Raw genomic sequence first — 14,398 nt, 5'->3', positions numbered from 1 at the left:
AAAAAATTGTCAAACAATCAGGTACAAATCCTCTCCCAACCGGAGCTCAAGAGAGAAATGACTGAAGGGACAAAGGAATGCTTGTACCTGTTGCTTTTAATCCTCGTAAATTTAAACCGAGATACAGACGGCAACATCTCAAACTCAAGATATAAGACGCTCCATTTGTCTGTCATCATCAAATACCCCACAAATACACCTGTAATAATTTTTTAAAAACGATTTACATTAATTGCAAGGACATCTACAAAGGATGCTGAGAAGTGCGCTACCTCACCATTGCTACAAGATACTGTTCTTGTTGTAGTTGTCATAATTAGACAGACACGTGCCCCTTAGTTACGTATTAGTGGAGGGTCAGTTCCAATGTTTGTGGCGTATTGAGATAAAAAGAATGAAATAACGCAGTTGATTTTTTTTCCATGCACAGCATTTATTATTATTATTTTTTTACATTTCTTGAACATAGAAAAAGAATACAAAACGTCGAATAGTCCCTCTTCATTTGCCGTAATGACGTCATCAAGTGGGGCCGCGCAAGGCAGCGTGAAGAAAAGCAGGAACACGTCCAGGATGTCTTTTGTGTGACCTTCTAGTTCCTCAAAGTGGTTCTTTCAAACCGTAAGTTTGTTCTTCGCGTCCCACGTAGACCTTAACGCAGTTATGGTCACGTGACGACCGGTCTCGGGTTCCACAAATGTGTCCGTTACCCGGGGCTAGCGTTAGCATTTTTAACGTTAGCTTCATTAGCATTAGCGCGACGTGTCGCGTCAAAACGGAGCAAGCGCTGATGAAAGCTGACTTGATTCATTTTTTTTTTTACTTCAGCAGAAGCAGACGAGGCAGAATGTCGGTCAGGAAGGCGTCCGTCCACGCCAAGTGGATCATCGGCAGAGTAATCGGAACCAAGATGGTCAAGACCGCCAAAGTTCGCGTCACCAGGCTCGTGCTCGACCCATACTTGCTCAAGGTGAACGCAGATACCAGTAGCGCCTACTTTTTCCTGGGTTTACGTATTGTCATTACGAATTATGGGATGTCTCCAAGTCTCCATCTTTGTTATCATGTCACGTGCATGATAAATATGGAAGTGCACAGCCCATTTAAAAAATAAATAAAAGTTCCTAAATTTCCATGGGCGATTCTGAATAACAAGCAGCTAACTGTCATGCTGCACTCTACTAGTTTGTATTCTCGAACAAACGCATTAATTAACTTTTTGTTCAACAAACAGTTGATCAAAATAGATGAGCATCTCTTTGGATTGTGTGGAGGAGAGAAAACGTTGTTTGGTCACGGTGATTGTTGCACTGCAGTGAAAAAGGGATGAGCAGATGCTTAAAAAAAACTTAAGGGAAGTCAGAGATTTGTTTTGTAGCACATTGTCATACAATTGTAATAACCGCTTTGAATTTTTAGCATATTGATAATGTAAACACACAACAAAAGGCTGTGATGTACTATCTGCGTATGATGTGGAAATGGCGTCTTTTTTTTGTGTGTGGAAAGAATCAAATGTCTAAATGTGGCTCCTCGTAAGTGCAGAGATAACATGATGCAATTCCAGCGATGCAAACTTTTCATCTGGTCGTCTTTGTCTTGGTCAGTACTACAACAGGAGGAAGACGTACTTTGCGCACGACGCGCAGCAGCAGTGCACGGTGGGCGACGTGGTGCTGCTCAAGGCTCTGGTCGAGCCGCGCGCCAAACACGTCAAGCACGAGCTGGCCCAGGTGGTCCACAAAGTGGGTCGCACCGTGGACCCGCTGACTGGGAAGCGGGTAGCCGGCGCCGAGTTCCTGGAGCCACTGGACGACCTTGACGGCGATTGCCAGAATTTAGCCCACAAAGTGCAAAGCTTGAACATCTCAGCGGAAACGTCGCATTAACGTTTGGGATGGTTTGAACATTCTCATCCTGGAATCTTCTCCAGCTGACTGAGTGAGAGGCGGGTGCGCTCCGGATTGGTTGCCAGTCAGAGGGCACACATAGACAAACAAACAAATATTCACGCATTGAAGTCTGTATGAAGGGATTGGGATTTTGCAGTGTTAGGGGAAGTTGGAGTACCCAATGGGAGAACATGCCAACGGATTCGAGCCTGGAACTTCACAATTGTGAGGCAGACGTGCTAACCAGTACCACTGGACCTTCAACAAGGTGTTTGGAAAGTACTTTTTCTGGCTTGGAAAATTCCATGTTTCAGTGTAGATAGGGAATCTTGGAATATTTGTTGCATGTTCATGTCCTGATTATGATCATTCAAGACAAGATTACAATAAAAAGATGAACTACTTGCTGTCTGTTCCTTTACCTATTTGACATATGTTTGCGTTAGGGTTGTAACAAGTGTTTATTTTAATAATGATTCATTTAAAATATTTTAATTACAGAGCAGTTTTTAATTTCTTACATAAAAAATACTCAATTTCAAATTAACTGATTGTTTTTTCTGTTTTGGTCCATATTTTTTTGTCAGAAAATAGTCAAACCTGTTAATTGATGAGTCTTATTTTTTATGAAACTGACTGCTTTCATGGATGATAACAGAAATTGGATAATATTTACTGTAGAGAGGTTGAAATTACGACAATTTGCTTTCCGAACAATTATCAAAATAGTTGTCCATTAATTTATTAACTCATTGGACCTCGTTGTTCTGCACCTGCGGATTTAACTAGTCACCACTGTTTTTTTTTGTTTTGTTTTATGCGGGATGACAGTGTGACGTTATCTGATTTAAAAGTCGTACTGTATTTCATAAAAATAACCTAATTTAACAGTAAAACTGACACTATGTTTGTGTAAATGTAAATTGGGTAGGATCAAATTCCACAGCAGATTGACACTTTAGTGACATTCTAAGTAGTTTTGGTCTAAGCGAGTTTCCGTCCGCCGACGGCGTTTGCCTGGAGCAAGATGGCGGCGCGAGTCCTTCACACGGCGCCCAAGTGGCTGACGAGCGTCAAACTATCACAACAAAGTCTCTCCACGAACGGACTGGTTCGTGTTTCCGTCAGGTGAGTTTCCGTCGACCCCACCCCAGCTGCGGCGGTCGCACAAACGCAATTTATGGAGTATTCTGCTGCGGCGCCGCATCAATGTCAAGCTGCAGTGTGCTAGGTGGCTAAGCTAAGGCTAGCCCCCAAAGCTAACGTACGCTTGTTGTGACGGCGTTCGTTAGCCGCCGTGCTGACTTTTTACCAGCCAGTTGTTTTTCGCCTTGAAATGTTTCTACTTGTTATGTGGACGAGTAGCAGGAAACTTGGCGTGACTGCCAAAGTTAGTACAAGGTCAAATTATTGGCGTGTCCACTTTCTTGTGACTGGTGATGCAGTGCACGGCTACCTGTGCTCGAACACAAACTTGTTTTTCAGGAGTCACGTGATAAAGCAGCTTACAGGACTAGCGTAGCATGTATCTTTGCTTTTGATAGCTAAGGAACGATAGACTCATGAAGCGTCTTCCTTGAACTGTTTTGTTTACATGTACACTTAATGAAGTGTTTCCCAAACTTTAGACACTTAAGTAGCATCCCAAAAAAAAGGATTTGCTCTCCGAGTACCGCTGGAATAAGCAACATTCAAATACAGGAGCGTTGTAGTGTAATCGTATCAAAAACATGACAGGTCGCATCCCTAAAGCTCTAATATCCAAAGATGGTAACAAGGAGGCATTTCCAAGAATAAAGTCCACATTTGAAAACTTGAAGTTGTGAATAAAAAAAAGAGAGTTTTTGTGTGAGGAGAATATTGATGTTGAGATGTGTGTGTGCCAGGAGTTCATCGGGGCTGCAGGACAGCTGGTTCAAGTCTCTGTTCGTGAGGAAGGTGGACCCACGCAAGGATGCCCACTCGCACGTGCTGGCAAAGAAGGAAGACAGCAACCTGTACAAGATCCAGTGTGAGTGGCTCGCCCTGCATAATCTTCACGTTCCTTGGACATTGTCCATCAAAACTTTTTTTTTTTGTTCTCTTGTAGTTCATAATGTCAAGCCCGAGTGCCTGGACGACTACAACCAACTATGGTGACGCGCTTTAGTTTTCTTGTCACTCGCGCACACGTCAGATCCGCTGTCAACTGTTCACTGTGTGTGTTTTAGTGAGAGTGTGTTGCCTTCCATCCACGCCGACCCGGAATACCCTTGCGAGCTCGTCGGAACGTGGAACACGTGGTACGGAGAACAGGATCAGGCAGGTCAGACGCCAACGCTCTGCTGACACAAACATGCACTGGATGGTGTGCGGTTACAGTCAACTCGCTTGACAACAAGCTGCAGTTTGTTAAGTAGTGAGCGTTTCATCCAAAAAGAGGTGTCAGCCTGTTTCAGGCCACTCATAGCTGACCGCTGAAGTTTACTCAAAAATGAAACACAAAACAAAGACAGTTGCTTTCTATGTGTTTCGAACAAAGAAACTGGCCTGCTAGCTTAATGTTAACATGTAAAGTAGCGTAGCATTGACATTAGCCACAGCATATATTTTCTGACCTATATTACAGAAACTTTTTGAGTAGAAGAAATCTATTTTTAGTCTGTGTCTGTGTGCCAGTATTATGCAATATTGCCTCCCACAGGTCAAGGCGGGCACAGCAGCACCAGCACACTGAATTTGGACCACAGCTATAAATCCTGATGCACAAACTGTTTACTGCTTTACGTTCTACTCTATCATGTCCTTACTCAGGTTTTTTTTTTTTTTTTAATCAATTTACAATATTGTCAAGTGTTTGTTTTACTTATTCAAAACACCAAAATTTGTATTTTATTTGGGGGAGGCTTTAACTGATTAATGGCCTTTCTATTCTTTGATTTGACGTACAAGTGCAGTGATGAAAAGAATTTGACACGCATCTCAAGGTGTTTGGAAGCCACTTGAATAAGTTGAATATTCGGCACGCTTTTTACATTATTTTGGATAAGGGACAAACACTTGACTTTGATAATTATGTTTTGTTTTGTTTACAAAGTAATCACGTTTTGCAAATTGAGTGCAGATAAAAAGTGTAAGAAATGACATGACTGGTTTCTTCAGCATTTGCTGAATGTTGACGTCGATCTGGCATGTTGCAGTACACTTGTGGCGATATCGAGGAGGTTACCCGGCCCTCACCGATGTCATGAGCAAACTCAGGCAGAACAAGGTACGGCGCCACCCGTTGACCGCTGCCAATATTACACTCGGACTGCGTTGGGAATCATTCCATCAATGCTTGATAGCGATAAATGATCGGCATTGTTGTGTATTATGGGATGTACTGTATTTGATTTTTTTAGTGACTGTCGGTTGCTTGCTACTTTTCAAGTGATGTTGACGGCGGACTCACTTGCCATTCTGATAGCACTACAAAATGGCCGCCTGGCCATAGTTTTGGATGAAGGGATTCCCAATGCAGCCCTTGTGGCAGTCAACTTGCTTTGTTGTTGATGTTCGTGCGTGTGCGTTTCCAGATATTTTCCGATTACCGACGGGAGCGCGGGAAGATGTTGCTGTCCCGCCGGAATCAGCTGCTGCTGGAGTTCAGCTTCTGGAACGAGCCGGTCCCCCGCGCCGGGCCCAACATCTACGAGCTGCGATCCTATCAGCTCAGGGTAACCACCACCCCCGCCCCCTCCAACATTCCCAGCACTCATCACTTGACATGCCGCCCTTTCTTTCTGTTTGTTTACGTTGCAGCCCGGCACCATGATCGAGTGGGGCAACTACTGGTGAGTCCGTCCCACCTCCCGCGTCAACATCTCATTCATTTGTCATCACCGTTTGATGAACTTTTGATGCTTTTTGTATTGCCTTTGCAGACAGTAGCAGATGTTTGAGTGGACGGTATTTTGAGAGCATCACAATCTCTGCATGACCCGAAAAAATGAAAGAAGTAGCATGGCCGTTGTCACTTAATTGTCATGTGATACATGATTGACCTTCTAATTTCAAACTCGCATTAATTGCTGTTGTGCAGGGGCGGGCAAACTTTGCTGCTCAAGGCCTACGTTGGATTGGTCAAAAATCATTCATTCTCATCTTCAATTGCATTTTGCAATTAGCGATTAAATTTAGTCAATGAACCGATTACTGAATAAAATGTGTAAACATTTAAGCTACTGCGTTCACCACTCAATTTTGGAGTTCTTGTGTTGAGACAAATACTTTTCGGTTCTCTTAAGCGGCGAAGCGTCAGTCCGAACTCTTCAGCAGGTAAGAGGACCCCCAAAAATATTTGTCTCAACAGAAAAATTCCAAAACTTGTCATACACGTTTTTATTAGTTATTAGTTCTTAGTCACAGTAAGAGAAGAGTTTGTCCTCATTTATGATTAAACAAATGCAACAAAAATGTAAAATTTGGTGTTAGGCGGGAAAAGAGAGTGGGGCACGTGGGCCACAATCGCGGCCCACGTGCCTTACTTTGCCCACCTCTGCTATAAGTGAACGTTTGCATTTGTTGGAATCAAAGCCATCATGAGCATCAACAGAGTTGGATGGCCGTCACACCTGATTGGGCGCCCGTCCGTCCGTCCGGGAATGACTTGGAACTAATGGCGTGGAAGACGTTGGCGCGATGGGTCGCGTGACGCTTGTCTTCCGCTCCTCTCCGCAGGGCGCGCGCCATCGAGATTCGCCAGCAGAACCAGGAAGCCGTGGGAGGCTTTTTCTCCCAGATCGGAAATTTGTACCAAGTTCACCACTTGTGGGGTGAGCGCCGCATGACTTTGCATCAGGTTTTCATTGGATCGCAGCACTTACTCACTTTGTCTTTCAGCCTACAAAGATCTTCAATCCAGAGAAAACATCCGAAATGCAGCCTGGCAGCGAGAAGGATGGGACGAGGTCGTCTACTACACAGGTGGGTCGACGTGTTGGCGCACCTTTGACTGGTTACATTCCCTTCACGCCACACTTGACAGAGTTGCGACTCTGACTGGAGTCGTCACAGCTTTTATAATTTGATTATTGGGACAAATCCACTCTTAACACACCTCAGACCAGAGGCCAATCATAAATATTTGGTCGCTACTTGACACCTCCAACGTAACATATTGACATCATATTGAATGGTTTTTCCCGCTTACGTGACAGAGATGAGGAGATTTAAATTTGTGCGAGTCGTATGAGCTCATTGTAACGATGTGACACTTTTTTTGGCTTCTTTCTGCAGTGCCGCTCATTCAGCACATGGAATCTCGAGTTATGATTCCCTTGAAGAGTTCGCCCTTAAAGTGAGCCGTGCCACCCCGTCACCCCGTGCAGAGGAGGCGGAGGCGGCGGTAGCGCCGCCGCCCGAGAGGATGTTCCGCTTGACTTTGCTTGGCGTGTGAGCTTCCGATGTCTGAGCATCATGATCATCATCTTCATCGTGGTCTCCCCCTCTGAGGAAGACCTCAGCTGACTTCCCAAGAAATGTTTACTGATTAAGTTGATTTTTTTTTTTTTTATGATTAAAAAAATAACAGGAGAATAATAAATCCCGGTTTGGTTTCCATGGTGATGCTCGTAGTTTTTCCATTAAATACGTGGAAGCTATCCGAAAAGTAGAACTTGCTAATGATTTGATCAGGATTGTTTGTGTTCTTACTGCCTTTGTTGAGCTGCTAATGGGGTGTGGTGGGGCTGCTGTTGGCACTTCCTGACTGGAGGAAGGTAGAACTGTGGTAAATGTGTGATCAGCTGTGCTTGAATGATGACTTAGTTGTACATAGTGAAATTAAATCTCTAATCAACACACCTCTTGTATTATTTCACAGCACACACATTCAACCCTGATGGTTGCTTGGCAACCTGTATCCTCATTTTTTAAAGTGAAACTTATTCATCAATTTTCCATTAAAATAGAGAAAATAGCTTTAAAAATCCTTATGTCACCACATAGACCAGGAGTCGGGGATCCTGGTCCTCGAGAGTCACTGTCCTGCCTGTCTTCCATGTATCCCTCCACCAACACAGCTGATTTGATTAACAGGATTGTTATCAGGCTTCTACAGAGCTTGCTGATGAGCTGACAATATGAGTCAGCTGTGTTGGAGGAGGGAGACATGGAAAACAGGCACGACAGCGGCTCTCAAGGACCAGGGTTCACTACATCTGCCATAGACCATTCTAACCCATTCCTTGATTTCGTTGATCTTAAAGTAAGGCTGGCAAAATATCTAGCCAATTCATTATTCCTCAAGAAATTTTTCAAATGAATGAGCAACTACAGTTTGAAAGTAGAAAAAGAGAAGAGAAAAATAAGACGGAACCCTGGCTGTGAGAAAAACAAAACAAAAACAAAACGGTATGTAACTACTGCAGCATTACTTGCTCGGAATCAGGTTGTCTAACGTCCGAGCCTCGCCTTGTTCACTGAACGCATCGGGAGATCACGTGTTGGCATTCTGGAAGTCTCTTTCTTTCTTTTCATAGCTTCCGGCTGGCGTGTCCTCTTCACGGCCGCGCCGCTTTTTTTGCCACGTTCATTCACCATGTCCGCCGTGAAAGCTCTGAATCCGAAGGCGGAGGTGGCCCGCGCCCAGGCCGCCCTGGCGGTCAACATCAGCGCGGCCCGGGGGCTCCAGGACGTCCTCAAGAGCAACCTGGGACCCAAAGGCACCATGAAGATGTCGGTACCACCCGCAAACCACGTTTCTTTCCTTCGCGAGCTAAATGCTAGGCTAGGCTAAATGACTACCAAGCTAAGCTAAGTCACTAAGTAGCTGCGGGGTCTGAATGCTGGTTCCTAACTGTAGACTTCTGGTCCCGAAAGTTGGATGTACGTTTCTGTGTAGTTTTCTGCCTCTTCCATTCTGTGAAGTAACAGGAAGTATTTTTAAGGCCTCACGTAGCCAATGCTAACAAATGCTAACCCTATGCCGGCGCACGTTGCTGCCTGCCCCGTCACGATCCGCCTTAGCATGCTAAACTTAGCATCATCATCGTCTTTGAATCGGAATCATCTTTATTGACCAAGACTGGCCAAGCACAAAGAATTAAACTGGAATTAGTCTCCGATAGGTGAACTCCTATAAAATAAAATATAGAGACGCTATCATATCAATTTAGGATGTATGCATAATATTGTTCAAAGATCAGACACATAAACAATAGAACAAATGCTGACGTAACTATTACCTTATAATACTGTTAATAACGCAACTGATAAGAATAATATGTGCAACTTGCCACTGACATTTTTAGTCAAGTGTTGAACAAGCAAAAGAAGCTGCTGCTCTTGCTGTTGGGGTGGGGGCATTTCTAAAGAGTCCAAAAGTGGCAAGGAGCTAAGCCATGAGCTTTTCTGCGCTACAAATTTTACAATAGCAACAAACAGAAGACCTTCCTTCCCAATGCATGGCGCTGATACAACTAAGTCATTCTTTGCTGTCTGGTTTTGATTTTTGTTCATCGTTGATGAGGAACGACGTACTCAACTCATTGGTTGAAAGGTTTAAGGGGCTTTGATTGAGTTAAATATGGGCTGAAATGTTATGTTATTAATGCTAGATTGTTGTTGTGTTTGCAGGTTGGTTTCTGGAGCAGGTGACATCAAGCTGACCAAAGACGGAAACGTCCTCTTACACGAGATGGTAATTAACCACATTTGATGCACATTTCACTGCTCTTTTTTCAACCTCCTTTTTTTTGAGTGCGGCTATCATGTTAAGGTAGCCTTTTTATTTTTTGAAATCCTTGTTTAGGACCATCACGTCAATCAAAACGTTGTTTGTTCCTATTTAATGAGTTTTCGTGTCATTTTGTTTTTTTGTCAGCAAATTCAGCACCCGACGGCGTCGCTCATCGCCAAAGTGGCCACAGCCCAGGATGACATCACAGGAGACGGGACCACCTCCAACGTCCTCATCATTGGCGAGCTGCTCAAGCAGGCCGACCTCTACGTGTCCGAGGTGCTGCACATGTTCTGGCTTGTTTATTTGGTCGGTTGTTTGCGCGTTTGGACTAACGAGCTGCCGGCGGGCAACCATCAGGGTCTCCACCCGAGGATCATAGCCGAGGGCTTTGATGCGGCCAAGGAGAAGGCGTTGGCCGTGCTGGAGGAGGTGAAGGTGACGCGGAAGATGGACCGAGAGATCCTCATAGACGTCGCTCGGACCTCCCTCAGGACCAAAGTCCACGCCGAGCTGGCCGATCTCCTCACTGAGGTTGCACTCTCGCCAACTTGCAAACATTCCGTTTAGCCACGAGGCAAACGCTCACGTGATGTTGCGAATGTGCCGCAGGCGGTGGTGGACGCCGTGCTGACCATCGCCAAGCCCAACGAGCCCATCGACTTGTACATGGTGGAGATCATGGAGATGAAACACAAGACGGACTGCGACACACAGTGAGTGGTCGCCGACCAGTATGCCAACGACCGTTCAACCCATTCTTTAAAAAGGATCTGGATATGCCGGACCTGCATAGGCTTGTTAGACGGCCTTTCGACTAGTGTAGGAGTCAGCAAACTTTCCTGTCAAATTTTTGACAATTTACTGAACATATTATGGTCAATTTCTGCCGCCTTTCTTTATTGGACAGGTTATGGCTATTTTTTTAAACATTATTTTCATGCCATTATTTGCTAGCAATTATTTTTGGGCATTTTTTTGTTACTTTTTGAACATTTTCTTTAATCATTTTCTGTCATTTTTGGTATGGAGATTTTATGAACATTTTCGACTTTTCCTCTTCCTTTTTGGACATCTTATGGCCACTTTTTGGACATTTTTACAACAACTCTCATCTACCTTTTGTGTCCCTTTATCTGACAACTTAGAAATTTGGACTTTGATATTTGAATATTTAATTGTTCTTTTTTTTTTCAATCTAAATCATTAATTTATATATTATTTCCCCTAAAATCTAAATATGTAAAAAAATAAATAATATATAATTTATACTATTTTTTTAAGAGATGGGGGGGAAAGGGCATTGGGCTAAATATCTCAATGTTAACTCTTTGACTGCCAAAAACGTTAAATAACGTTTAGTAAAATCCTATGGAGGAGTGCCAAAGACGTTAAAAGACGTTTTTTTTCAAAACAGAGATGAAACTAACCATTTTCTATTGTTGATTACTGAAAAACGGAATACGGTAGAAACAAACTTTTTTTTCTGATGAAAGATGAGAGTCCAATCTTTCATTTGGTAGTATGTGTGTTTCCATAGTCCAAACACAACATTTTCTGTGGACCTTGAAAGATCAGTCAAAAATGCTTAAATCGGCTGGCACCCACGGCATCCCTTTTCTGAAAACGTCTGGCAGTCAAAGAGTTAATATAAGTGAAGACGATTTTAAATGTTTGCTGTTTTCTGCAAATTTAAACACAAAGCAACAACATCTAAACAGACAATATAGAAGCGACTGAACCATTCCCGATCGGCCTTGTCTACAAACTCCCAAGTGAGCCGTGGCTTGCGTGTTTCCAGGCTGATCCGAGGCCTGGTGCTGGACCACGGGGCCAGACACCCCGACATGAAGAAGCGGGTGGAGGACGCCTTCGTGCTGACCTGCAACGTGTCGCTGGAGTACGAGAAGACGGAGGTCAACTCGGGCTTCTTCTACAAGAGTGCCGAAGAGCGCGAGAAGTTCGTGGCGGCCGAGCGCAAGTTCATCATCGAGCGCGTGCGCAAGATCGTCGACCTCAAAAAGCGCGTGTGTCCCGACGGCGACAAAGGCTTCGTCGTCATCAACCAGAAGGTAACCACAAAAGGCACGTTCGTCCTGCCGGTGGATGGCGGCGGCCGCACGGTGAACACCCGGGGAGCGCCGGCCACGTGGTGCTTCCCGGTCACATGACTGTGCTATAGTAAAGCGTGACGTGTACCTCTGCATGCGGGGGCCCCCCCCTTCCCCCCGACATGTATTCATCACGTCACCACAGCGGCCCGGCGGCGACCTCATCTCGGTCGGCCCGTTAACCTGCTCTGGTTGTTCTTCAGGGCATCGACCCGTACTCCCTGGACGCCCTCGCCAAGGACGGCATCGTCGCCCTGCGCAGAGCCAAGAGGAGGAACATGGAGAGGTCAAAGTTCAATGCATACGCTCCATAATCGGCCTGGCCGATAATCTACACTAATGCAAAGAGTTTGGTCCACACGGCCCCACTTGAAAAAATGTTGCCGGCAGCCTGGCGCTTCTCTCACGTTTTTTTTTTTTTTTTGGTGGCACGGCAGGCTGACGTTGGCTTGCGGTGGCATCGCCATGAACTCCGTGGACGACCTGACACCCGAATGTTTGGGACACGCCGGGCTGGTGTACGAGCACACGCTGGTGAGTCTCGCCAACAACTCCAAATTCCCGCATGCGAACGTGTTGAAAGAAACGTGACGCTTTCCCGTTGCAGGGCGAGGAGAAGTTCACGTTTGTGGAGAAGTGCAGCAACCCGCGCTCGGTTACGCTTCTGGTCAAAGGGCCCAACAAGCACACGCTCACGCAGATCAAAGACGCCGTCAGGGACGGCCTGCGCGCCGTCAAGAACGCCATCGAGGACGGTGAGGCGTATGGAGGGCTAAAAATGCCCATGCCAAGTAAAAAAAAAAAAAAATTTTGTAAATGGAAATGAAAACAAAAAATAATATATGTTTTTATTTTCACTTTTATTCATTTTTGTTTTGGCATCTTTGCTCCTCCAAAATGAGATCTCAAGAATTTGGAAACTAAACGTGGTACTAGTGCTCCACATTTTGCTACTAGTAGCCTGCTGTGATGGATGCGAGCTAAGCCGCTTCCTTCCGTTTGCCGCCAGGTTGCGTGGTGGCGGGTGCGGGCGCACTGGAGGTGGCCCTGGCAGACGCGCTCGACAAACACAAGGCCAGCGTGAAGGGACGAGCCCAGCTGGGCGTGCAGGCCTTCGCGGACGCACTCCTCGTCATTCCCAAGGTCACTACCCAAAGTTTGCCGTCATCCGGCTCGTCTTCTATCGCATGCGCATCCTTTCTTCTTGTCGGGAGCACTCAACCAATTTGAACATGTTTTCTGTTTGTCATCAGTCTAATCTAAAGCTATGACACACTGGATAAAAGAATGCTTTTTTGTTAGCCATGTCATCATTTGTAACGTAATAGCTGTCAACAACATCATATCGATTGTAGCAAAAACCTGTTTGGATCAGAGAATGTTTTTTGATTTAAAAGATCAGAGTGGTTGTATTTTCTGCTCTCTTCTTGCAACTAACTTGAGGAAATCCCCCCCCCCCCCCCCCCCCCCCAGGTTCTGGCTCTAAACTCGGGCTACGACCCTCAGGAGACTCTTCTGAAGCTGCAGACGGAGTTCAAAGAGTCCGGAGGTCAGCTGGTGGGCGTGGACCTCAGCACAGGTGACAACTCGCAACGCAAACGCTTCGCACCTGAAAAGGAAACCGGAAACGTTTGAGAAAGTTGCCAGAAGTGTTGAGAACACGTCGAACCGGATTCTGCCGAAATACCCCGACATCATTGGAACATCATTGTCACGAGATAACGTCGCTGCTAATGCTGTTGGCTCACACCAGTTTTTTGTTCTGGAATTCAAAACAATGGCTGACAAACTTGCCGTGGGCTTGATTGTTTTTGCAAATTTACACAATTGAGAAGGTCACATGTTTTGTAAAGGTGGACTTGGCACGCTCCAAGCACACAACTATTTGCAGGAGGGGGAAAACAATAGAGCAATAAATGACTATTCTTTTGTCACACTTTTTTTTTTTTCATTTTAAAGATGGGCAACAATTGAAATTGCGATGACACCCCCCCACCCCCCCCCCTACCAAGCAGAATTATTTGTATAACTAGGATTAGATTCAAAAGTCCCTTTTTAAATAGGAATAATGTGAAAAGTGTGTGTTTCAGGGGAGCCGATGGTAGCAGGCGAGGTTGGCGTGTGGGACAACTACAGCGTCAAGAAGCAACTACTTCACTCTTGGTGATTAAAACGCCTGCGACGTCATCAGCGGCAACACTTTTATGTATATTAATATTTTTGTATTTGTGTGTGTGTGTGTGTGTGTAGCACGGTGATCGCCAGCAACATCCTGCTGGTGGATGAGATCATGCGCGCCGGAATGTCTTCCCTCAAAGGTTAAAGGTCAAATGTGGACAAGCTCAAGCAAGCACTCGGAGTTCACCAAACTTTTGTTTCCTTATTCAGCAAAGAATTTGGGATTAGTTTATTTATCACATTTTGTTTAGATGAAAGAAGAAAGAAAAAAAAAAAGCACTGATTACAGCTTCTTTGTGTGCCCATTAAACTTGCTCTTGACCAGCTGATTGTTGTATGATTTGTTTTTTGTAAGAGGATTCTTGTTCTTGAAGAAACCTTAATTTCAAACGGGGGACAAATAAAAGCATTACAGGAAACGGGGTCAGACCTGCTTATTCTAAAAAATAAAAAGTTCACCAGTAATGGGACATTGTGATTTTCTAAGGAATGCTTTAGAGTTGGTCATTTGAAAA

General features: G+C 44.9%; 3 protein-coding genes across 4 annotated transcripts; all 3 read left to right on the top strand.

Annotated features, from left to right (window-relative positions):
- Positions 1–357: 357 nt before the first annotated feature.
- mrps17 (mitochondrial ribosomal protein S17) lies at positions 358–2,295 on the top strand. Of its 2 annotated transcripts, none has more exons than XM_077547668.1 (3): positions 358–621; positions 832–970; positions 1,608–2,295. In XM_077547668.1, the coding sequence occupies exons 2-3, from the start codon at positions 848–850 to the stop codon at positions 1,887–1,889; spliced, it is 405 nt and encodes a 134-aa protein (XP_077403794.1). In that variant the 5' UTR covers positions 358–621; positions 832–847; the 3' UTR covers positions 1,890–2,295. The 2 variants fall into 2 exon arrangements, with proteins under 2 accessions (XP_077403794.1, XP_077403793.1); XM_077547667.1 differs by having other exon boundaries at positions 375–621; positions 829–970.
- Positions 2,296–2,854: 559 nt separating this feature from the next.
- Positions 2,855–7,715, top strand: LOC144036663 (protein NipSnap homolog 2-like). The gene is made up of 10 exons (XM_077547476.1): positions 2,855–3,020; positions 3,779–3,903; positions 3,982–4,027; positions 4,103–4,197; positions 5,072–5,142; positions 5,450–5,590; positions 5,676–5,707; positions 6,594–6,688; positions 6,756–6,839; positions 7,152–7,715. Exons 1-10 carry the CDS (start codon positions 2,920–2,922, stop codon positions 7,214–7,216), a joined length of 855 nt encoding a protein of 284 aa, XP_077403602.1. The 5' UTR covers positions 2,855–2,919; the 3' UTR covers positions 7,217–7,715.
- A 663-nt stretch (positions 7,716–8,378) lies between these two features.
- cct6a (chaperonin containing TCP1, subunit 6A (zeta 1)) lies at positions 8,379–14,210 on the top strand. Its single transcript, XM_077547040.1, has 13 exons — positions 8,379–8,591; positions 9,492–9,555; positions 9,739–9,873; positions 9,955–10,128; positions 10,207–10,310; positions 11,396–11,666; positions 11,909–11,991; positions 12,143–12,239; positions 12,313–12,460; positions 12,715–12,848; positions 13,179–13,284; positions 13,796–13,868; positions 13,956–14,210. Exons 1-13 carry the CDS (start codon positions 8,455–8,457, stop codon positions 14,026–14,028), a joined length of 1,599 nt encoding a protein of 532 aa, XP_077403166.1. The 5' UTR covers positions 8,379–8,454; the 3' UTR covers positions 14,029–14,210.
- The last annotated feature ends 188 nt before the right edge of the window (positions 14,211–14,398 follow it).

Source organism: Vanacampus margaritifer, chromosome 16 (genome assembly GCF_051991255.1).
Source record: "Vanacampus margaritifer isolate UIUO_Vmar chromosome 16, RoL_Vmar_1.0, whole genome shotgun sequence".
Lineage (NCBI taxonomy): Eukaryota > Metazoa > Chordata > Actinopteri > Syngnathiformes > Syngnathidae > Vanacampus > Vanacampus margaritifer.
Note: the sequence above shows the minus strand (reverse complement) of the source record. Positions and strands in the feature narration are given on the sequence as shown.

Excerpts from the sequence above, each read along its gene's own strand:
- LOC144036663 (XM_077547476.1), top strand. The coding sequence starts at position 2,920 with ATGGCGGCGCGAGTCCTTCACACGGCGCCCAAGTGGCTGACGAGCGTC. Across the intron at positions 3,021-3,778 it reads CTGGTTCGTGTTTCCGTCAG|GAGTTCATCGGGGCTGCAGG; the intron begins GTGAGTTTCCGT and ends TGTGTGTGCCAG. Across the intron at positions 4,028-4,102 it reads GACGACTACAACCAACTATG|TGAGAGTGTGTTGCCTTCCA; the intron begins GTGACGCGCTTT and ends TGTGTGTTTTAG.
- mrps17 (XM_077547668.1), top strand. The coding sequence starts at position 848 with ATGTCGGTCAGGAAGGCGTCCGTCCACGCCAAGTGGATCATCGGCAGA. Across the intron at positions 971-1,607 it reads TCGACCCATACTTGCTCAAG|TACTACAACAGGAGGAAGAC; the intron begins GTGAACGCAGAT and ends TGTCTTGGTCAG.
- cct6a (XM_077547040.1), top strand. The coding sequence starts at position 8,455 with ATGTCCGCCGTGAAAGCTCTGAATCCGAAGGCGGAGGTGGCCCGCGCC. Across the intron at positions 11,992-12,142 it reads AAGAGGAGGAACATGGAGAG|GCTGACGTTGGCTTGCGGTG; the intron begins GTCAAAGTTCAA and ends GTGGCACGGCAG. Across the intron at positions 13,285-13,795 it reads GGGCGTGGACCTCAGCACAG|GGGAGCCGATGGTAGCAGGC; the intron begins GTGACAACTCGC and ends TGTGTGTTTCAG.